At 50.5% G+C, this 21,322-nt stretch overlaps 1 protein-coding gene across 1 annotated transcript in view; it reads left to right on the forward strand.

The window, feature by feature from the left end:
- The window catches only part of ABCA3 (ATP binding cassette subfamily A member 3), an 83,720-nt gene that overhangs the window by 49,444 nt on the left and 12,954 nt on the right, over window positions 1-21,322 (forward strand). Inside the window, exons 13-24 of the mRNA XM_032799336.2 lie at window positions 1,228-1,382; window positions 2,783-2,938; window positions 6,457-6,667; window positions 7,944-8,094; window positions 9,614-9,712; window positions 10,744-10,936; window positions 12,727-13,030; window positions 14,691-14,964; window positions 16,179-16,383; window positions 18,726-18,945; window positions 19,259-19,417; window positions 21,027-21,199. Of these exons, the coding sequence (XP_032655227.1) occupies window positions 1,228-1,382; window positions 2,783-2,938; window positions 6,457-6,667; window positions 7,944-8,094; window positions 9,614-9,712; window positions 10,744-10,936; window positions 12,727-13,030; window positions 14,691-14,964; window positions 16,179-16,383; window positions 18,726-18,945; window positions 19,259-19,417; window positions 21,027-21,199 (2,300 nt within the window). The remainder of the gene's footprint in view (window positions 1-1,227; window positions 1,383-2,782; window positions 2,939-6,456; window positions 6,668-7,943; window positions 8,095-9,613; window positions 9,713-10,743; window positions 10,937-12,726; window positions 13,031-14,690; window positions 14,965-16,178; window positions 16,384-18,725; window positions 18,946-19,258; window positions 19,418-21,026; window positions 21,200-21,322) is intronic.

The raw sequence follows: 21,322 nt of genomic DNA on the forward strand, positions 1-21,322 counted from the left end.
ATTCTCAGTCCTCCCATACAACGTGACTTCTCTCAGGGCTACAGCTTATACTGCTTCCAGTATCGAGTGGAACAAACCTGCCAATTAGCGTGCACTCTTCTCTCATTCCTATGGTCATCCTGACCCACTCCATCAGCTTCTTGTCAGCTCTCACCGCACTCAGCAACTTGCTGTAGATGTTTTTTTTCTCTCAGCTTGATCAGTTTCTCTGGGGTGCTAAACGTTCTCCTAACCCACCATGCCCCTTGCTGGTAAGTGCTATCAAAAGCCTGTTTGAAGTCTAAAAGTTGTTCTATGCACTTGTCCAGTGTCTGTCCTATTACAAATAGGTGAGCTGTTGTACTTTGCCCTGGCCTGTTCCTTTGCACACCCTGCTTCCACATACCTCCTTGTTTTCCTGTGCGACGCCTTGGTGAATGCCAGCAAATGGCTATCTGGAAATGAGAGGCTCTTGACAATTCAGGGAGCTGTGGGGTGACATGTGGCCCCTTTCTCCTCCTCATGGGGCCTGCCTTTGCTGGCGCAAGAACCAGAAGATGAAATGTGGGAATCTTAGCCAGGCTCTCTTGCTTGATGGCTGAATTCCCCAGGTTGGCCCACCCTTCATGTGACTCTCAGCAGTGTGTGGGGCACAGGACTTGCCAGGCCAGGTCAGACCATTGGTTCAGCCAGTCTGGTATCCTGCCTCCTGTAGCAGGCAATAGCTGATGTATCCGAAGATAGCACAACCCCTGCCAGTTATGCAAAGGGAGGAGTGAATTCCTGGCCCCTGCAGTGAGTTGTCCCTCTCCCTGCAGCAGCGCCCTTTGCTGGCTGATCAAGGCTATGCAGCCAAGCCAGGGCTGAGACTTCCTTTGCCTTTGAAGGGGATTTCAGGAGGTGGGGGCCAGGGGTGTAGTGGCAGGTGCTGTGCACTGCTGCATGGCAGACACTGGTTCACATTCCCACCCATCTGTCTCTCTCCCTGCTCAGGCCATTCTGGGAGCTCTGTGAAATCAGCTCCGTCAGGATAGAGGGAAGAAGCTAATTAAGTACAAAGTGACTCTAAGGGGAGCCCCATTCAGTTCTTTGAAGCACAGTGGCTAAAGTGAAGGTTAGTCAGTCTAGGGCGAGGGGTGTGGGAAACCCACAGGGCTTGGGAGCTGAGGGCTTCAGTGCGGGCTGGGAGGAGACAGGGCCCTGGCACCTCACTGCTCTTACCTACATGTGGTTATTGTCACCTCCTAGGTCTGTATCCTCCCACGAGTGGCCAGGCTTACATCAGCGGCTACGAGATCTCCCGGGACATGGTTCTGATCCGAAGGAGTCTGGGTCTGTGTCCCCAGCATGACGTTCTGTTTGACAACATGACAGTGGCAGAGCACCTGTACTTCTACTCTGGGGTGAGCAGAGGACATGAGGCGTCCTGGGAGGGAAGAGGCAGAAGCACTGATGTCTCAGTAGCATAATGGTGGCCTGTAGTTCTGGGCTGGGCACAGCAGTTACAGTCAGTAAAGTAGCGCCATGTTACTCCTGCGTGCCCCCTGCACTGAACACTGATGTTTATACTTTTCATACAAATAATAGAAAATAATGTTTATCCTTTAATTTTCTATCCATACTGGGGCTATCTACATGCCAGCTTGCAGCTGGTTTGGTTGAAAAGGTGCAAACCCTGCAAAAACACTGTCTTTGGTTTTAGTTGCTTATTCCATCCAGTTTATCTTAAACCTGTAGCTGATCCATTTCAGCTAATCCAAAAGAGTTGGGTTTAAATTGGGGCTCGCACCAGATTATAATGACACCAAGTTATGCTGCTGCAACTCAGCAAGTAGACAAGCCTATGGCCTGTGAAATGTTGTAGAGTGTATGAGAGAGCAATTGGGAAGTTTGCTTCCTTGGTCATCGATATGAGAGACCGTGGATGGGAGCGTAGCATCTAACTACTCTTGGATGCCTGCCGGCTATTCTGTTGAGTCCAAATTCCCTTCTCTCCTTGTAGCTCTGTGGCAATGGGGCAGGATGAGCTGAACTCACCATCCAGGGCAGACCATGGTCCTTGTTAAATTCTAAAGGGAGCGGGGCTTCCCCCACATGCTCATTTGCATTTGGGGGCCTTTTCCCATGTAGTGCTGCAGCTCTAGAAGGTTTGAGAGAGCAGCAGAGCCCCTTGAGTGGCGGAGCGACTCCAAGGATGCTCTCTCACTGAGACATCTTGCTGTCTGATTTCCCAGCCTGCCGGGGGTGGAGGGTTACTGGACTGGAGATTGGGTGGCTGGAAGGAGAGTTGCAAGCAGCGCAGTCCAAGCAGAACCACCCCCCGCCCCCTTTTTCTCCTGTCTTTGGCCTTCGTCGTAAGCTTCTGGTTCAGCCAAGCTAAACAAAGCCTTCAGTAGCTCAGCTCAGGGCTTCCCTCTTGGCTGGGTCTCTGCAAACCCAGCTGGGATTTAGCCCCTAGGAATCCCATTAAGGCTGTTGCGTTGGGGCAGCCACTGGGACTGGCTGTGCCAGAGCAGCATGGCCCCTCCCAAAGGACAGGAAGGGTCTGATCCGGGGAGTCCTGCGGGAAAGGATTCACTCTGTGTCAGGAGATGAGCGGTTAACTTCTTCCCCTTCTCCTGACTTTGCATTCCTGGTTAGTGCAGAAGCTTGGGTAGAGAGGGAGTATGAGGCATGTCCTTACACCCAGGAGCTGAGTGAAAAAGGCCCCTTGCATAGGGGCTTTCCTGCCTGCTTGTGTCAGGTTCCTCCCTCCTGGGTTTGCTTTCTTAACTGTTAACCCTTACTTCACCTTGTCTGCCAGCTGAAGGGCTACCCCTCGCTGAAATGCCCGGAGGAGATTGACCGCATTGTGAGGCTGCTGAACCTGGAGGAGAAGCGCTGTTCTCTGTCGAAGTCACTGTCCGGGGGCATGAAACGCAAGCTGTCCATCGGCATCGCGCTCATCGGGGACTCCAAGGCAAGTGGCTCCCTTTGCTCAGGTGGCCCCATGGAGCCCAGCAGCTGGAGTGCTAGTGAGAGAGCTCCCTGGCAGAGTGGCTGGTCTCGAGCCCCTCCCACTCTGCCACCAGGAGGTGCACTGGTGATCTCAGGGGCACAAGGAGGCTGTGTCATTCAGTGGCTATAGCAGAGGGCTCTCTGGGGACAGGGCTGTGGCAAACTGCTGCTGCCACCTGTGCCTGGCCCCAGCCTGCTGGAGCAGGATGGGCGCTGAGCTCGCCAAAGGCTGCCCCTTCCCTTGTGAGTCAGGAGGGTTTGTTGGAACAGCAGGTGTTGGTGGCGGGCAGGAAGGTCCGATGCCCCCAGAATGGAAGGCAGGAGGCCAGGCTGCCTTTTCCAGACTAGCGCCAAGGTTGGTACCGACAGCATCTAAACTGGTGGGGTAGCCGAGTATGTGGCAGTTGGTCCCTCCACTGTGCCCATTACAGATTTGTGCAGAGCTGTGTTCAGCCCAGGCTCGGGACATCCCGCTGTGCTGTGCTGTGTCTGTTCAGAGCTGCTAGCTCGGGGATGTGTTCAGCCCAGGCCTTGCAGATCCCTGCTGGGCACAGAATCATGGAAATGTTGGGATGGATGGGACCTTAAGTAATCATGAATTCCAGCCCCTTGCACTGAGGAAGGGCCACACAAATCTCATAGACCATCCCTGGCAGGTGTTTGTCCTACTGGTTCTTAAAGTCTCCAATGACGGGGATTCCACAACCTCCCGTGGAAACCTGTTCCAGAGCCTAACTGCCCTCGTAGCTAGAAATTTTTCCCTAATGTCTAACCTAAAGCTCCCACGCTGCAGACTAAGCCCATTACTTCTTGTCCTGTCTTGAATGGACAGGAGAACAATTGATTACAGTCCTCTTGGTAACACTGTTCTTAGGTCCCCCCTCAGTTGTCTTTTTTCAAGACTAAACATGCCCAGGTTTTAACCTTTCCTCTTAGGACACGTTTTCTAAACCTTTTCTAATTCTGTTGTTCTCCTGTGGATTCTCCAATTTGTCCCAATCTTTCCTGAAGTGTGGAGCCCAGAACAGGACACAGGACGCCAGCTGAGGCCTCACCAGTGCTGAGTAGAGCGGGACAGTTACCTCCCATGTCTTACATGCAACATTCCTGTTAATACATCCCAGACTGCTATTAACCTTGTTCACACCTGCATCACACTGTTGATTTATATTCAACTTGTGATCCTCTATAACTCCCAGATCCTTCCCTTACTGCCGATTCCCCACTTTGGAGCTGGGCATTTGATTTTTCCTTTCTAAGTGCAATAATTTGCACTTGTCTTTATTTAATTTCATCTTGTTGATTTCAGACCAATTCTCCAATTTGTCAAGGTCATCTCAAATTCCAATCCTGTCCTCCAGAGGGCTTGCAACCCCTCCTAGCTTGGTGTCATCTGCAAATGTTGTAAGCATCCTCTCCACTTCATTATCCAAGTCATTAATGAGAATATTGAATAGTATTCAACCCAGGACTGACTCCTACATGACTCCATTAGATATGTCCTCCCATTTTGACAATGTACCATTGATAAAGACTCTTGGAGTACAGTCTTTCAACCAGTTGTGCACCCACCTTATAGCAATTTCATCTGGACCATGTTTCCCTAGTTTGCTTATGAGACTGTGCTGTGGGACTGGGTCAAAAACCTAACTAAAAGTGAAGATATATCACATCTACTGCTTCCCCCTTCCACTAGCCAGTCTAAGAAGGCAATTAGGTTGGTTTGGTATGATTTGTTCTTAACAACTCCATGTTGGCTATTCCTTATAACTCCATTATCCCCTAGGGGCTTACAAATTGATTGTTGAGTAATATGTTCCAGTATCTTTCCAGGGATTGAAGTACGGCTGACTGGTGTGTATTCCTCAGGTCCTCTTCTTTGTCCCCCGTTTTAACTACAGGTACTATGTTTGCTCTCCTCCCATCCTCTGGGACTTCTCCTGTTGTCCATGTATTCTCAAAGATAATTGCTAATGGCTCCGAGATTGCTTCAGCTAGTTGCATAAGTGCCCTAGGATGAATTTCATCAGGCTGTGCTGACATGAATACATCTGACTTAACTAAAGATTTCTTAACCTGTTCTTTCTCTGTTTTGGCCTGTATTCCTCCCCCCTTGTTGTTAATATTAATTATGTTGAATACCTGGTCATCATTAACCTTTGTAGTGAAGACTAAGCAAAGCAGGCATTAAATACCTGGGCCTTCTTGATGTCATCAGTTATTAGCTTTCCTTCCCTACTATGCAGAGGTCCTACACTTTCCTTCCTCTTTTTCCTTCCAATAATGTATTTAATGCCTTTTATGTCCCTTGCTAGGTGTAACTCATTTTGTGGCTTACTGTTCTGATTTTGTTCCTATGTGCTTGTGCTGTTCTTTCGTACTCCTCCTTAGCAAGTCGTCATCTTTCCACTTCCTTTAGGATTCCTTTTTAACGATCTAAATATCAAAGAGCTCCTGACGCAGCCATATTGGCCTCTTCCTATTTTCCCTCCTTGCATCAGGATAGTTTGCAGTTGTCTCCGTGAGAAACTGCCAGCTGCCCTGAACTCCTTTATCCCTTAGATTTTCTTCGCATGGGACCTGACCTACCAGTTCCAGGAGTTTGTTAAAGTCAACTTTTTGAAGTCCATTGTCCTTATTCTGCCGTTTCACTCTTTCCTTTCCTTAGAATTGTTAATCACTTTCACCCAAATTGTCTTCCACCTTCAGATTCAATACTGGTTCCTCCCTGTTGCTTAGAATCAAGTCTAAACTGGCTGTCTGCCTGGCTCTTTCCTCCACATTCAGAAACAACTTGTCCCCAGTACCCTCCAAGTACTTACTGAAAAGTTTGTCTTTTGCCACATTACTTTCCCAACAGATGTCCGGGTAGTTCCAGTCCCACATTACTACCAGCTCTTGGGCTTCGAATAGTTCTGTTATTTGCCTAGGAATGCCTCATCCACTTCCTCTTCCTGATTTGATGCTCTATAGTAGACCCTTACCATGATGTCACCCCTACTTTTTACCCTTGTTTTCTTTACCCAGAGACTTTCAAATGATCTTCCTGTCACCTCCTCCTGGACCTCAGAACAAGTGTCCATGTTCTAGGTATATAATGCAAACCTCTTCCCTTTTTTTACCCTGCCTGTCCTTTCTGAATGAGCTACAGCCCCTCTTTACCAATAGTCCAGTCATGAGACTTATCCCATCACGTCTCTGCTGCCAGTTGTCAGAATTTAGCTCATATGCTAATATTGCCAGTTCTTCCTGTTTGCTCCCCATATGCCCTGCAGTTGTGTACAGACATTTTAAGATGCTGAGCTGATTCCACCCCTGATTTCCCACTTGTTGCTCCTGTGACCCTGTTGTAACTACCTGTGTCCCCCCTCCCCGTGTCTTTGCGGACCTGCCAGGCCAGGGCTGTGTTCAGTTCAGGCCCCTGCACAGTGCCAGGTCTGTCTTGGGCCCATCCAACAGACGACCTTCTCTGGTGCCCAGGTGGTGATGCTGGACGAGCCGACATCAGGAATGGACCCAGCCTCCCGCAGGGCCACCTGGGACCTCCTCCAGCACCAGAGGAGCAGCCGTACCATCCTGCTGACCACCCACTTCATGGACGAGGCAGACCTGCTTGGAGACCGCATTGCCATCATGGCCCAGGGCGAGCTGCAATGCTGCGGGTCCTCGCTCTTCCTCAAGCACAAATATGGTATGAGGAGGCCACCTTCTCCCTCACTCCATCTTCCCAGAGGAGGAGGGAGTTCCAGGCCTCATGGGGGTGCTGCAGGGCCTTTCTGCTGGAAAGGGGAACATTGTGGGGTTGGCTTTAGCCAGGGTCCGTGGATGCCCGTGCATCCACAGGACACAGGCCTGGATCAACCAATGTGCACTTGCACAGGGCCCCCAGCTCAGGTTTGGCCCAGCTTCCCCTCCACGTGACAGGTTTGGCACAGCTGCCTGCTCCTCCATTGTGACAGACGGGATCCCGGCCCAAACCTGAGTGGCACTGTGACTACTCGCTCAGATTTGGCCCAGCTGCCCTATCGTCTTGACAGAGGGGGACTGAGGGAAGAAGCTGGGCCCAGCGCCAGGGGACAGGACCCACCCCAGCAGGGTGAGTGCAGGGTGGGCTCTCTCTCCCGTCCTCCTCAGGCCAGACTTAGAGTTGCAGCACTGGGCTGGAGGCAGGGGTGCTGCTGCAGGTGACAGGCGCCCCCTTGGCGGTCTAGTGTAGCACACCCATGGGCTCACGAGCTACATCCACCCTTGGAGCACTGCTGTCAGGCATCTTGGGGAAGGAGAGACTCCAAGGGCGAAGGGATGGTGGGACTAACGAGGAATCCCGTGGTCATTTTGTATTCCTGTTCACTCACTCTCCCTGCCTGTTGCCATTCTCTCTCTTCGAGATGTCATCTGCCCATATTCCTCCTCATAGGTAAGTTCATGCAGGATAGGTCCATAAGTGTCCATTAGTCAGGATGGTCAGGGACACGACTCATGCTCCACATGTCTCTGAGTGCCAGGTGCTGGGACTGGATGATGGGCTGGATCACTCGATAATTGCCCAGCTCTGTTCATTCCCTCTGAAGCACCGGGCACCAACCACTGTCGGAAGAATCTGAGCTAGATGGCCCATTGGTCCGACCCAGTCTGGCTGTTCTTATGCTCATATGTTCTTGGAGAGACTGCAGGCACCGTGAGGCTGGAAGGATTTTTCACACCTTGTGGTGCTGGGATTCCTGAGGGTTCCCTTTTAGATCAACACTATCCGCTAGTCCCTGGGGTCACGTCCGCCAGCTCCCAGCTGAGTAGGGCAGGTGAGACTTCCTTCAGGTCCTGTCGAGGTGCCACCTGGCATTAGGTTGTAGAGGTCCATGTAATGTGGCATTAGGCTGGGCCCTGTCTTCTCCCCAGCAGTGAGAGGCTAGGTATGCCATGGAAGAAATTTTCTTTGTGACTGGTGCCCTTCTGTACCTGGTCTCCAGGTGCCGGCTACCACATGGTGATGGTGAAGGAGCCGTACTGTAACCTCGGAGAGATCTCCCGCCTCATTTGTCAGTACGTGCCCAATGCCAGCCTGGAGAGCAACGCCGGAGCCGAGCTGTCGTTCATTCTGCCCACAGAGAGCACACACAGGTAACAGCTTCTCTAGGCAATTGTCATAGCTGCCTTCACTGCTGTTTACATGGCTATGTGCCGAATCTGGTGCCAAGCTGCAGTGCCCAGGTTTCTGGCAGTACTGCCACACACAAGGCCTGCCAGCAGTTAGAGACCTAAACTATGCTGCACTGCTCGGTTATCCAGCAAGGTGTAGAAGGAAAGATGGACCAGTGGTTAGGGCACTAGCCTACAACATGGGAGCCTGGGTCCAAATCTTTGCTCTGTCCCAGACTTCTTGTGTGACGTTGGGCAAGTCCCTTAGCCTGGCCGGGCCACAGTTCCTATCTGTACAATGGGGACAGTAGCTCTGCCCTGCCTCCCAGGGGTGCTGAGGGTAGATGCATTAAAGGCTGTGAGTTCCCCACACACTATGGTGATGGGCGCCAAAGAGGTACCTAACATGGACAGAAATCCAGACTAACTAGGCAAACTGTCAGTAGCGAAAGCAACACTATCAAGCGAAGGGCTGCTTAGAGGAGCAGAGTTGCCCGGTGGTTAAAGTGCAGGATTATGACCCAGGAGACCTGGGTTATAATGGTAATGCTGATGCTGACTCCCTTTGGGACCCTGGACAAGTTCCTCAGTTGCTCTGCTACAGCATTCCCAAGTGCCAAACAGGGCTTCTCCCTGGATTGTCCAATGGCGTTCCTAGGATGGAGGGTCTCTGGTACACCTCAGCTATTGTATCTAGAGAAGATAGACCAGACTGCCTGATGTGGGGCATACAGATCACTCCTCAGGTGCACAGAAGAGAGACTGAGGAAGCAGCTTTGCTGCGTAGCTCTGTGCTCAGTGCAGGAGCCCTCGGCCTCCGTTTAGGCAGGGCAGGGCAGAGCCAGAGTGCTCCTACTGCTGGGGGGGGAGATCCCTGCTGTTCCCAGACGTGCTGTTGCTAACGGGCAGCAGGGCTCAGTTGCTGGAGGGCTGCTTGGATTGTAAGCTCCTCGGGGCAGGGACCGTGTCGTTGCACAGTAGGGCTAGTCACCATGGGCGCTACAGGGATATAAACAGTTAAAACTAATAGTTAATACTGCTGATTAGCATTTCCACAGGGGCTTAGTGAAGCTGCAGTGAGATGACCATGCGCTTGGCAAACCCCCCTTCCATTGCAAGGCGAGTGGGTAAAGAGCTGAAAAGCTGCTCCAGAGCCAAAGCATAACTGAATGCAGGAGCTGCACGATGGAACCCAGGCTCCTTGGCTCATGCCAGCTCTTGGACAGTGTCTGAACAGTCTCTTTGCTCTCAGCTGACTTGATTCTCGTACATCCCTGTCTGCCTGAAATCCTGACGCTGGGTGTCTAGGGCAACACCTTCTGGTGAACTGCTGTTCTGCTCCATCTTGCTTGATGTCAAGGCACGCAGAGGGAGCTGTCTGCCTGGCATCCTAATGCACGAGTGTGGCTGGCTATTGCCTGGCCTCTGCACAGGGAAACTGGAGAGCCGGCTTCTAGCAAGGGCCAGAATGCAGCTTCTAACTCCATCTCTGTTCTGGCAGGTTTGAGGCGCTGTTCACGGAGCTGGAGCAGAAACGGGAGGAGCTGGGGATTGCTAGCTATGGTGCCTCTGTCACCACTATGGAGGAGGTCTTCCTCAGGTGAGTATGATGCGATGAACTGTTCGGATAGCCAGCGGGGAAGGCTTGCACCCCACTCATAAGGGTGGGGTCTCTGAATACGAGCCCCTGTCAGCAATATCTGTTTCAGTGCAGTGACATGATGAGTGAACCCAATCCCCTTCATTGTCCTCTCAGGAAAGTTTCCAGATCTGAACCTTACAGCGAGGCTCTGAGATCAGAATAGCTTGTGGGAGGTGGACATGTAAAACCTGTACTGAGAACAGGGGCACTCTAGGAACCTCTAAGGAAACAACTGAACCCTCCTGGAGTTCATGCGTCTCTTACATGACTAATCACTGAGATTTAATGTAGCCCTAACTCCTGTCATTCGCAGTCAGTCACGGAAGTCCAGAAGGGACTCGGCTGATCGCCAGTCATCCCGGCAATTACTCCAGCATCCTGGCACTCAATTTTTTACATTTTTCACCTCTGTGTGAGTCATCAACAGTGTTTGAACCCCCACAGCCCTCAGATCCACAGCACAGACCTCTTCCACTTCAGCTGTAGGTGTCAGTGGTGGTAGACCCGAGTCAAGCTGCTGTTTAGGGTACTGTGAAGTTGGATTGGGAGGCTCTCTGGAAATGCCACTTGAGTCAGCACATGATTGGCCAAAGCTGCCTTCAGTTTTCTTAGATGTAAAGAAAAAAAAATCCAAGCAGCATTCGCAAGAGCTCCTTGGAGCCCTGAAAGCTCCTGGACCAACATTTCCACAGTATAAAGCCTTTCCATGAACCCTCTTCCTCATGGCTGAACTAGGATGAATAGCTGAGAGAGGAATATGTGGGGAGATGAGTCGATCAGGCAAAAATCTGAATGAACCTAGACTGGGAAAGGGCATGTGGATGGGAGTTCAGCTTGTCCATTTAGAACCCTGCATGGTTGTGTGGGCTCAGGCCAATCTGTAGTGCAAGTTGTTAGCACTGACCCATGAGTCTCCTTTGTTTTAATGTACCAGCATGAAATTCAGTCCCCTGCGTGACTTCCCTTGGCTGCTTTTCATTGTGTTTCAGGGTTGGCAAGCTGGTGGACTCCAGCATGGATATCCAAGCCATCCAACTCCCTGCCTTGCAGTACCAGCATGAGAGGCGGTCCAACGACTGGGCCATGGATGACTCCAGCAGCCTGAGTGGAATGACTGACATGACTGATGATAGTGGGGCTCTGATCACGGAGGATTGCTCCAGTATCAAACTGAACACGGGGGTGAGTGCTCTGTCAGGAATGTCAGGGCATGGGGAAAGCTAGTGTGTGTCTCCACTGGCGTGGTTGGGTTCTGGAGGGAATTGTCGTATTGAGACAAAGACACAAGGTTGGGCAAGTAATATCTTTTATTGGACCAACTTCTGTTGGTGAAAGAGGCGTGCTTTCCAGCTACACCGGGCTGCTCCTCAGGTCTGGGAAAGGTAATCTGTGTCACAGCTAAATGCAAGGGGGAACAGATTGTTAAGCGTAGTAAGGAGACCATTCAAGATGAAGTGGGCATTTTACAAACACTGCAATCATAAGGCAAAGCAGGGTTAATGGGTAACAGGTTGTTATAATGAGACATACAACCAGTGTCTCTACTGAGTCCATGATTTTCAGTATTTACCAAAGTTATGAATTTAGGCTCCCAAGTATGTCTGTCAAAGGTGTGGTGCAGGTTTTCTTGGAGGATGAGGACTGAGAGGCCAGATGTGGAGCGATTGCTTTGTGAAGTGTTCTCCCATGGGTGGTGGAGAGTTTTTGTCTTTTATCATTTTTCTGTGTGAGTTCATTTGAGAACACAGTGACTGGCTGGTTTCACCTGTGCAGCTGTGAGGCAGATCAGTGTCAGATCCCTATTTTACATGTGGGAAAACTGAGGCACAGAGCGGTGAAGTGACTTGCCTAAGGTTACACAGTGTGTCAGTAATGGAGTCAGGAATTAAAACCAGAAGTCCTGATTCTAGTCCCCTCCTCTGACTCTGGATTCCCACTGCTTCTGACTTCAAATGCACAGAATTGCAATCTGAACTGTGTCTCAGTTGCTCTCCTTCTGAAACCTCTCTGATTTGACTGGCACTAGTTGCTGTGTCAGGGTTGAGGTGTATAGGAGAAGAGGCAGAATTCCTCCATAGCGATATCACTGGCTTGTGTGCATCTGCCTTTAACTGGGAAGTACAAGAATTCCTGTCTCCTTTTGAGATGTCCTGTTCTTACTCTTCTCAATGTTTAACACTGAATATTTCCAGCATTCTAAAGGCGGATTTCCTCTCTCTGGTGTCTTTCCTTTGCTAGGTGGATTTTGTGCATTAAATGAAGGAATAGCTACTGCAGCCCTTTTAAAAGTGCATTAGATCTAGAGGAGAGGCAATGTCTGTTGTTGGACCAGCTGGTGTTTGGTAGAAGGGACAAGCTCTCTCGGGCCCCCCAACACGGCTACAACAGCCCTGCAAGTGTTATGTTTAAAGGGTCACTTTCAATTGAAAGAGATGCAAATTATCTAATGTTTTCCCTGCTGTTGTTCCAAGTAGCGCGCCTGTGCCTAGCACTGAAGGCGATTAGTGGACACAATCTTTCTCTCGCTTTGTGCAGCTGCAGCAGCACCGTGTATGCAGCCTGTGTGTGTCCACATTCTCTTATTTCTTTCTGTGTGTATTTCACTAAGCCACAGGAGAGGAGAGAAAAAAATAAGACAAGGTGGTTGTGAAACCACAAAAACTGGCTGGGGCCTTGGGGGTAGGGGTCTGGAGCTACTCTTCTGAAAATGGATCGAATCTCAAGCTGACAGTGTCCTGTTCGTTAGCTGCAGATTGTTGACCTTGCCATCAGAAGTCAAGTAGTTAGCCCCCCATAATCTTCTTACAGGCTTTGGTGGAAGCCAGCATCGCTAATGGGAGCTCTGATGTGAGTCCAGTTAGCATGGTGTGGGTCAGGAAGGGCCCAGCAGGGATGGGTTTTAGCATGCTTGTCCTACTGGGCTGTCTGCTGGTGTCAAATTAAAACCTCCCCTTCCCTCTCTCCCATCTCAGTTCTACCTGTGCTGCCAGCAGTTCTATGCTATGTTCATGAAGAGGGCAGTGTACAGCTGGCGCAACTGGAAGATGGTGGCAGCGCAGTTCCTGGTGCCTCTGATTTTCACAACCCTTGCTCTGGTTGTTGCCAAGACCTTCCCCGGGCCGAGAGATTCCGCGCTCCTCAGGCTGACGCTGGACCCGTATGGCAAGACTGTCGTGCCTTTCTCTGTCTCTGAGGCATCCAGGATCTCCCCAAGGCTGGCGGAACAGTATGCAGCGCTGCTGGATGCTCAGGGCCAAGTGCCCCTGGAGGTGCTAGGTAGGTCAGGCCAGGGACGGGGCTGCTACTGTGGAGGGGTCATACAGTGTCAGGCCATATGTATAAGAGCTGCTGGTTGCCTGCTCCAAAGTTTGTGAGCAGCTAGAACAACTGAGCAGAATCAATGTGATGCAGCCAACAGACACCAGGGAAGTCAGATTCCAGCCTCACTGTATCCTGAACAGCCTGGGTAATGCAGTACATAGGTTATTTCTGATCTCGTCCTGTTAGACCAGGGGTAGGCAAGCTATGGCATGGGTGCCGAAGGCGGCACACGAGCTGATTTTCAGTGGCACTCACACTGCCCAGGTCCTGACCACCAGTCCAGGGGGCTACGCATTTTAATTTAATTTTAAATGAAGCTTCTTAAACATGTTAAAAAACTTATTTACTTTACATACAACAATAGTTTAGTTATATATTATGGACTTATAGAAAGAAACCTTCTAAACATCTTAAAATGTATTACTGGCACGCGGAACCTTAAATTAGAGTGAATAAATGAAAAGTCAGCACATCGCTTCTGAAATGTTGCCGACCCCTGTGTTAGACCATTTCACTAAGCAGGCATGCTAAAGACAGAGCTCTACCTTAACCTCCCAGTTTCCACCTGCCTTTCAACCTGGGCACTTCTGGTAGCTAATTCTTTTTTTGGAGGGTGACAAAAGATTTCTCCATTAGCTCAGAACTCAGTTTTGGCCTCAGTATTCACTGGTTTTATGTTCTTAATATAAGATGTGCATATTAATGCTCATTAAATGTATTCAGGTCTGCATATAGTCTGCTTATTTTCTCCATATTATTTCTCAAGGTAGGCTATGTAGGCTCTTAGCTAGCCTCTGCAGTCTGTCAAGCAAGTAGATGTTCATTTGCAGATGCATAAATGTTTCCTCGTGTAGATGAGAACAGGGGGTTAAACTTAGTTCAGCTTTCCCAGACTCTGCGTGCGTGTTTACTTAATTTAAAAATGTGTTCGCTTTCCAAATGCTGTGTTAAACACAAGTGCATCACGCTTCTAAACGAGGAAATCTAGCTTTATAGGGAGGCTTGGAATTGCTGTACAGGCTGTCCCATAAACAGCTCCCTTTGAATAACCTTTCCCCAACTTTGTTAGGTTTGGCCCCCGGGGGCCTGTCCGTATCTCTCTGACATGCTTGCACTGTTGGTAGACTTGCTATTCTATTTCTTCTGTTACATTAAATAACAACCTGTAGGTTCATCCCTTAGCAAGAACTCTGGATGGCGTGATCCTCTTTTGACTTAGCTCAGCATAGAAGTACTAGCGGTATCTATGCTCCCTTCAAAGGGCATTTTAGTTTTATATTAAGCAAGCCAGCCTGTCACTGATTAGATCTATCAGTTGCCTGTCATGTGTATCATATCCAAACCCTGGAGATTTGCAGAGCCATGCGGTATGTTCTGAGTTTTGCCTGAATTAAAAAACCACCAACACAAATCTAAGACTCACCCGCCTATGTAGCATGTGATTTCTTTCAGTGTGGAGCGTGCCAAGCCTGTCAGGCTGTATTAGAGCAGGACTCTGAGGTGTGGAGCCTCCCCTGCTCCCATGGACTTCTGATGGAGTGTGGTTGCTCTTGTGCATTGCATGGGTATGAGCTGGAGTCTGTTTGTAATAGCGAAGTGGGTGTGCTTGGCACAGGTGACCTGGAGGAGTACCTGATCTCCCGAGCGGCGGAGGAGGGCGGAACTTTCAACGAACGTTACATAGCAGCTGCTTCCTTCAAAGAGGTCAAAAACCGCACGGTGGTCACAGCGCTGTTCAACAACCAGGCGTATCATGCCTCCGCCACTGCACTGATGCTGGCAGACAATGCCCTGTTCCGGCTGCTGGCTGGACCCAATGCTTCCATCACTGTCACCAACTATCCCCAGCCCCGGAACATCACAGAGACAGCGAAGGACCAGCTCATGGAGTACATCCAGCTTCCTTACTACTTGCTTTCATGCCAGGGGTTAGGGGCCCAGATCGGCAGCTGGAGTGAATAGGCCTAGTTCCATCCAGCCACGCTAACTTGCACCAGCTGAGGGTCCCGTGCAGAATTTCCCAAAACTGGACAAAACTGGGAGTATTATCTCAGGCAAGAGCACAGGCCTGGGAGTCAGGGGATCAGGGCACTGTTTCCAGTTGTGCTACAGACTTGCTGCGTGACCTCACCCAAGGTCATGTAAACCCAAATAGTCAAAAGTGGGTGTCTCAGTGGCTGAGTCTGTCTCTAGACACCTAGAGCCTGGTTTTCGGAGGCGCTGAGGGCCCAGGATTCCAGCTATGGTCGATGGAGCTAACGAGCACCTCGGGAAGTCAGGCTGTAGGTGTCTAAAGGCAGGTACTTGTCAGTGGAGATGCCTACTTTCAGCCATGTTGTACCGTGCTTGTCTGTGCCTTGACTCCCCTCTCTTCCCAGGGGATCATGCTGCTGATGTCACAAGGGAGTGTTAGGGTTAGTTGATGGTTGCCAGGTGCTCTGAGAGTTGTGGCTGGAGGCACTGGGTTACTACTGTAGTGCTCATTCGTTTTTATTTCACTTACATCTTGGGCGTGGTTTTGGCTCCCTTGAGCTGAGCCTGGGGTGGATAGGGGCTGCTCAAGCTCTGCTGGCACCTTGGCACACCATGCTCTTCCAGCCCATGGCTCCTCTCCACAGGCAAAGCAGCCTGCCATTGGTGCTGAATTATGTGATGGGTAAAGGTCCAGCCAGGGGTGAACTGCTGCAGCCCAATCCTGAGTAGTGCAGAGTGCCTGCAGTTTTTACTGAAGTCTATGGGAGTTGCAGCACCGCTCAGGATTTGCCCTTTGGTGCAGCAAATGCTGAACACATTGCAGAGCAGATGTTGCACCAAGAACGTCTCCCTGAACTGTCCATCTGCTCTCCAGGCTGGAGCATTGGGCTCATTGCTGCCTAGAGTGACTAGGAGGGAGCCTAGGGGTGGGTCTGGAAGATGGTCAGGATCCCATCTGGCATTAGGAGAATCCATGCTGGGGGAGAGAATAGCAATAGGCCATACAGCCGCAGTAGTTCAAGTTGGTCTGTGTGCAGCCTAGGCGTAGTCTGCAGCATAAGTTAAAATGCTCAGTATTGCTCTGGTGGGATTTTCCCCCTGCTAACCAGTTGTTTTAATGTTCCCTCAGAGGCCAGACTGGGTTTGCCATTGCTATAAACTTGCTCTATGGGATGGCTTCCTTGTCCAGCACCTTCGCACTCCTGCTGGTCAGCGAGAGAGCCATCAAGGCCAAGCATGTGCAGTTTGTCAGCGGAGTCTACGTGGCCAATTTTTGGCTCTCAGCCCTGCTTTGGGACCTCATCAACTTCCTCATTCCCTGTGCGTTGATGCTGGTGAGTCACCACTGACATGTCCTTGGATTAGAATCATAGTAATGTAGAGCTGGCAGGGACCTTGAGAGATCATCTAGTCCATCCCTCTGCACTGTGACAGGCCCAAGTAAACCTAGACCTGCCCTGGCAGGTGTTCGTCCAGCTGCTCTTAAAAACCTCCCATGATGGGAATCCCACAACCTCCCTTAGAAGCTTATTCCAGAGCTTAACTCCCCCTGTAGTCAGAAAGTTTTTCCTAATAGCTAACCTAAATCTCCCGGCTGCAGATTAAACCACTGGTTCTTCTACCCTCAGAGGAGTGGAGAACAATTGATCACCTTCCTCTTTATAACACTCCTTAATAGATTTGAAGATGGTTATCAGGTCCCCTGCTCCTCCCCCCCCGTCTTTTTTTCCTCTTGAGACTAAATGTGCCCAGGTTAACTTTTCCTCACAGGTCAGGGTTTGTTAACCTGTTATCATTGCTCTCTTCTGGACTCTCTCCAGGTTGTCCCCATCTTTTCTAAAGTTTGGTGCCCAGAACTGGACACAGAACTCCAGCTGAGGCCTCACCAGCGCCACACAGAGCGGGACCATTACCTCCTGTGTCGTACATACAACACTCCTGTTAAGGCTCCCCAGAATATTAACCTTTTTCACCCCTACATCACGTTGTTGACTTGCATTCAATTTGTGATCCACTCTGACCCCCACATTCTTTCCAGAAGTGCTGCTGTGTAGCCAATTATTCCCAATTTTGTAGTTGTGCGTTTGATTTTTCCTTCATAAGTGAAGTACTTTGCACTTGTCTTTATTGAATGTCATCTTGTTGATTTTAGACTAATTCTGCAGCTGTGAAAGTCATTTTGAATTCTAATCCTGGCCTCCAAAGGGCTAGCATCCTCTCCACTCCATTATCCAAACCATTAATAAAAATATTGAATAGTACCAGACCCTCGATTGATCCCTGTGATATCCCACCAGCAACACACTCCCAGTTTGACAGTGAACCATTGATAACTATTCCTTTGAGACTGAGACTGTGAATGGCTTGCCAATTACAGAACCAGTTTCTCCTCCCTTGGTTTTCACACCTCTACTGCTAGAACAGGGCCTCAACCTCCCTGATTGAACTAACCTCGTTATCTCTAGCTTGCTTGCTAGCATATGTATACCTGCCCCTGGAAATTTCCACTACCTGCATCTGACGAAGTGGGTATTCACCCACGAAAGCTCAGGCTCCAAAACGTCTGTTAGTCTATAAGGTGCCACAGGATTCTCTGCTGCTTTTACAGATCCAGACTAACACGGCTACCCCTCTGATACCTTTGAGTACAGTCTTTCAACTCCTTGGGCACCTATCTTATATCAATTTAATGTATGCCACATTTCCCTAATTTGCTTATGAGAATGTCATGTGGTAGTGTGTCTAAAGCCTAACTAAAATCAAGATATATCATGTCTACTGCTTCTCCTTCCCCGCTCCTTTCCACTGGGCCAGTAACTTTGTCAACTTCCATCCATCTCCTATCATCAGGGCCCATCTTATTCTAGTAACTGTCTCTAGGCAGAGCAGGGCTGAAGATGGCTCCCGAATGGCCAGAAGCTGTAGGAGGTGCTGATGTGGCCAATCCAGTTGGGCTGTACCATGTCATTTAGCTCAGTGGCATGGCCTGGGCAGCCCTTCATTTGCCATAAACTCCTTGAGCCTCTTCATAAGTGATGCGAACTGGTGGATTGCATGAACTGGTGATGAGACCTGGATCTACTGGTCTGATGTGCCTCAGCCTGCCTTTGTGACCTTGGGCAAGTTACTGATCTGCCCTGTCACTCAGTTCCCCATCTGTAAAATGGGGATAATATTTCCCTGTCTCTCCAGGGGTTGAGGATAAATTCACTGATGATTTTGAGATGCTCAAATGTCTACATGGTGCCCAGTGTTGTAGTCTGGAGATAGATAGAATGGGACCGTCCCAGCTGGATCCGTTATTGTCTCGATTACTCTACAAGACCAAAAGGGAAAACTGCATCTCTGGCCTACAGTAATCCTGCTGGAAAGACTGGTGGTGGTGGTGGTGAAGTGTAAACAGTGTTGCTTTACTCCCAATGTCTTGATCTATGGCTTCTTCTAAAAGGAGAATGTTGTCGTACCCTGGTGGGAGCTGGTGAGGTTGTGCAGAGCTGGGGGCTCCATCAGACAGCTGACTCTGCCCAGGCCCTGGAGGGAGCTGGCAGTGTGTGTGAAGAGTTAGCTAACAGCTTAACAATGTTGCTGTCTGGCCTGTTCAGATGGAGGCTCTATGGGCCGTGATCTAGAACAGCTCACTTCTCGTGTTGGTTTTCCTCTCGATGTCGTCTCTAAGGTGATATTCCAAGCCTTCGACGTGAAAGCTTTCACCCAGGACAGCCACCTCGTTGATGTGATGCTGATTTTCCTGCTCTACGGCTGGGCCATCATCCCCCTCATGTACCTGCTCAGTTTCTTCTTTTCAGTGGCATCTACGGCCTACACGCGCCTCACCATCTTCAACATCTTCTCGGGCACAGCCACCTTCCTCGCAGTCACGATCATGAGCATTCCAGGTAAAGGGGCTGCCCTCTGCCCTCCTGACAGAATCCCCATCCCCCACCCCCTGTGTCTCGTAAGGATGCTGGCATGATTTGTCCTCCAGTGGAAAGAGGTTTTCCTCAGTTCCTTTGCTGGGGGATCCTACAGTACTAATTGCTAGCAGGGAGATGAGATCTCTGCAGATTCGTTCCTCCTGCCATGCACTGCGGTGCCAATTCATTTTCCCTCCTAGCTTTGTAAACTCTGAAGTCTTGGCGCTGTGTTTTCTTGGCAAGACAGCAGGTTCCATCATTGAAGTCTGCCCAGCTGATCTTGTTTCTCTTTCAGAGCTGGGCCTCGTGGACCTGTCCAGAACCCTGGATAAAATCTTCTTGATTTTGCCCAACTACTGCTTGGGTCAGTGCATCAGTGACTTCTACCAGAACTATGAGTTCATTCAGTTTTGCACCTCTTCCGTCGAAGCCATCATCATCTGCAAAGCATTCAGTGAGTGTCCCAGTCACTCCCTGCTCAGCTCGCCAGCCCACAACTGTCCAGCATCCCTACACACCCTGCAGTAAGATGGCACAAGCTGATGTCCATAAGAGACTTTTCTGAGAGGTGTTGGGAGTTAAGGGGAGAGAAAGGAACATTGCTGACATTCAAGGGAACTTGAGTTACAAATGCTGCTCATCCCTCTGTATCATTTGGAGAGGCTCGGCTCCCCCTGGGGAAACCAGTGCAAATTGGGTGGTGGAATTATATTTATTGACTTGGCATTTGGGCTCCTGGGGAGCTGGAGAGCAGATTAGAACCTTCATAGTCATCCAGAGCCATGGTGTTGATGGGCCAGGCTCAAGGGGGACAGAAGAGTTCAGGGGAGGAGCTTGGAGAGAGGTGAAAAATACTTGAAAGCTTACTGGTGTCTTTGATCCCTGATGTGTGAATGCACAGCAAGGGCGAAACTTTGTTTCTCTGGGCCTGGCTTCTACAGTTAGTGTTCCTTCAGGACACCTTAGCGTGGGAAATCTGTGTGTAGCAAAGCGAGACTCGCTGGTGCGGCACTTCCTGCTGGTTGTCCTGGCAATTAGCTTGATTCCAGCTTGGAGCGCCCTCTGCTGGCCGGTGGCTCACCTGCCTCAGGCCCCTGTGTCCCTCCCAGTGCCCCTTACCCTGGGGTTCTGCCCTAGCAGTATCCCCACTCTCTGGCCCTCCCCTACCAGGGGAACCCCCAACCCACTACACCCACCTTGCCTCAGTGGCTACTGCCAGTCATCATCTAGCCCCGGCTCACTGGGGAAGACTGCGGTCTATAATGGCCACTCATCATTGGCAATGAGGTAGGACCAGCTGCCTCTTCCTATCCCCGGGCTACACCTCTGCAGCCCCACTACCTCTGTAGGCCTTCACCAAAGCTTGCAGCCTGGGGGTTTACCAGGATGCAGCTCCCCAGCTCCTCTTGCCCTTTTCCCCAGCACTGCTCTGCTTCAGTTACCTTGCTCCCAGGCAGCTGGCCCTTCCTACTCCAGGGCTAGAGTGAGACTCCTCCAGCTACTGGCCCCCAGCCCTCTTATCAGGGCCAGCTTCCCCAATCAGCCTAACTTGGCTGCTTTTAACTCCTGTTCTCCACCAGTGGGGCAGCTGCCCCGCTACACAGTGGTTCCAGCAGCTTGGGGTTCCACTCCTGCCCTTGGACGGTGGAGCTGAGAAGTCTGTTTGGAAAGCAAGAAACGAGGAGACGGTTAAAGGCTAATGGGGAGGGGGAGGGGCACAGTGGGGATGGGGCATTCGCCTTTTACCTCAGAGGAACTAGGTTAAAGTCTGGACAAAGGATGAAGAATCCAGTGGTCTTTGTGTGGGTCCTTATGGGCATCTTTCTGCATCACCGGATCCTTGCCAGTTTGCATTCTCTGACAGGGTGTGACACAGAGGAGGGGCACTGGCCCAACTGTGGGGGGGAATCCCCCCTGGGGTGCAGCAGGTTGGGAGGAGGGGGCTACTGGGCAGGGAAGTAGCTGCATTCCCTCTGAAAACATAAAAGGGTGAATCTTCCCATCCCACCAAAGGGCCGAATGATTTTTTTTTCTCTCTCTCTTCCCCCCCATCCCCCTTCCAGATATCAGTTACCAGATGAATTACTTCTCATGGGAGACTCCAGGGATTGGGCAATATCTGACCTCCCTGAGTGTCCAGGGCGCTGCTTTCCTCCTCCTTCTCTTCCTCATTGAAACTAACCTCCTCTGGAGACTGAGGACCTTAGTCTGCGGCATCTGTAGGAGGCGGAAATGGGTGAGCTGCTGACTGCGCATTGTAGTTCCAGGCCTCCTCTAACCCCCATCTTCTTTCTCCATGGTCTGTGCCCTTTTCTTGGCTCGTACCAGCAACTGCCCTGTTCATGGTCCCCTCTGCCAG

The sequence above is a fragment of the Chelonoidis abingdonii genome, chromosome 9 (genome assembly GCF_003597395.2).
Source record: "Chelonoidis abingdonii isolate Lonesome George chromosome 9, CheloAbing_2.0, whole genome shotgun sequence".
Lineage (NCBI taxonomy): Eukaryota > Metazoa > Chordata > Testudines > Testudinidae > Chelonoidis > Chelonoidis abingdonii.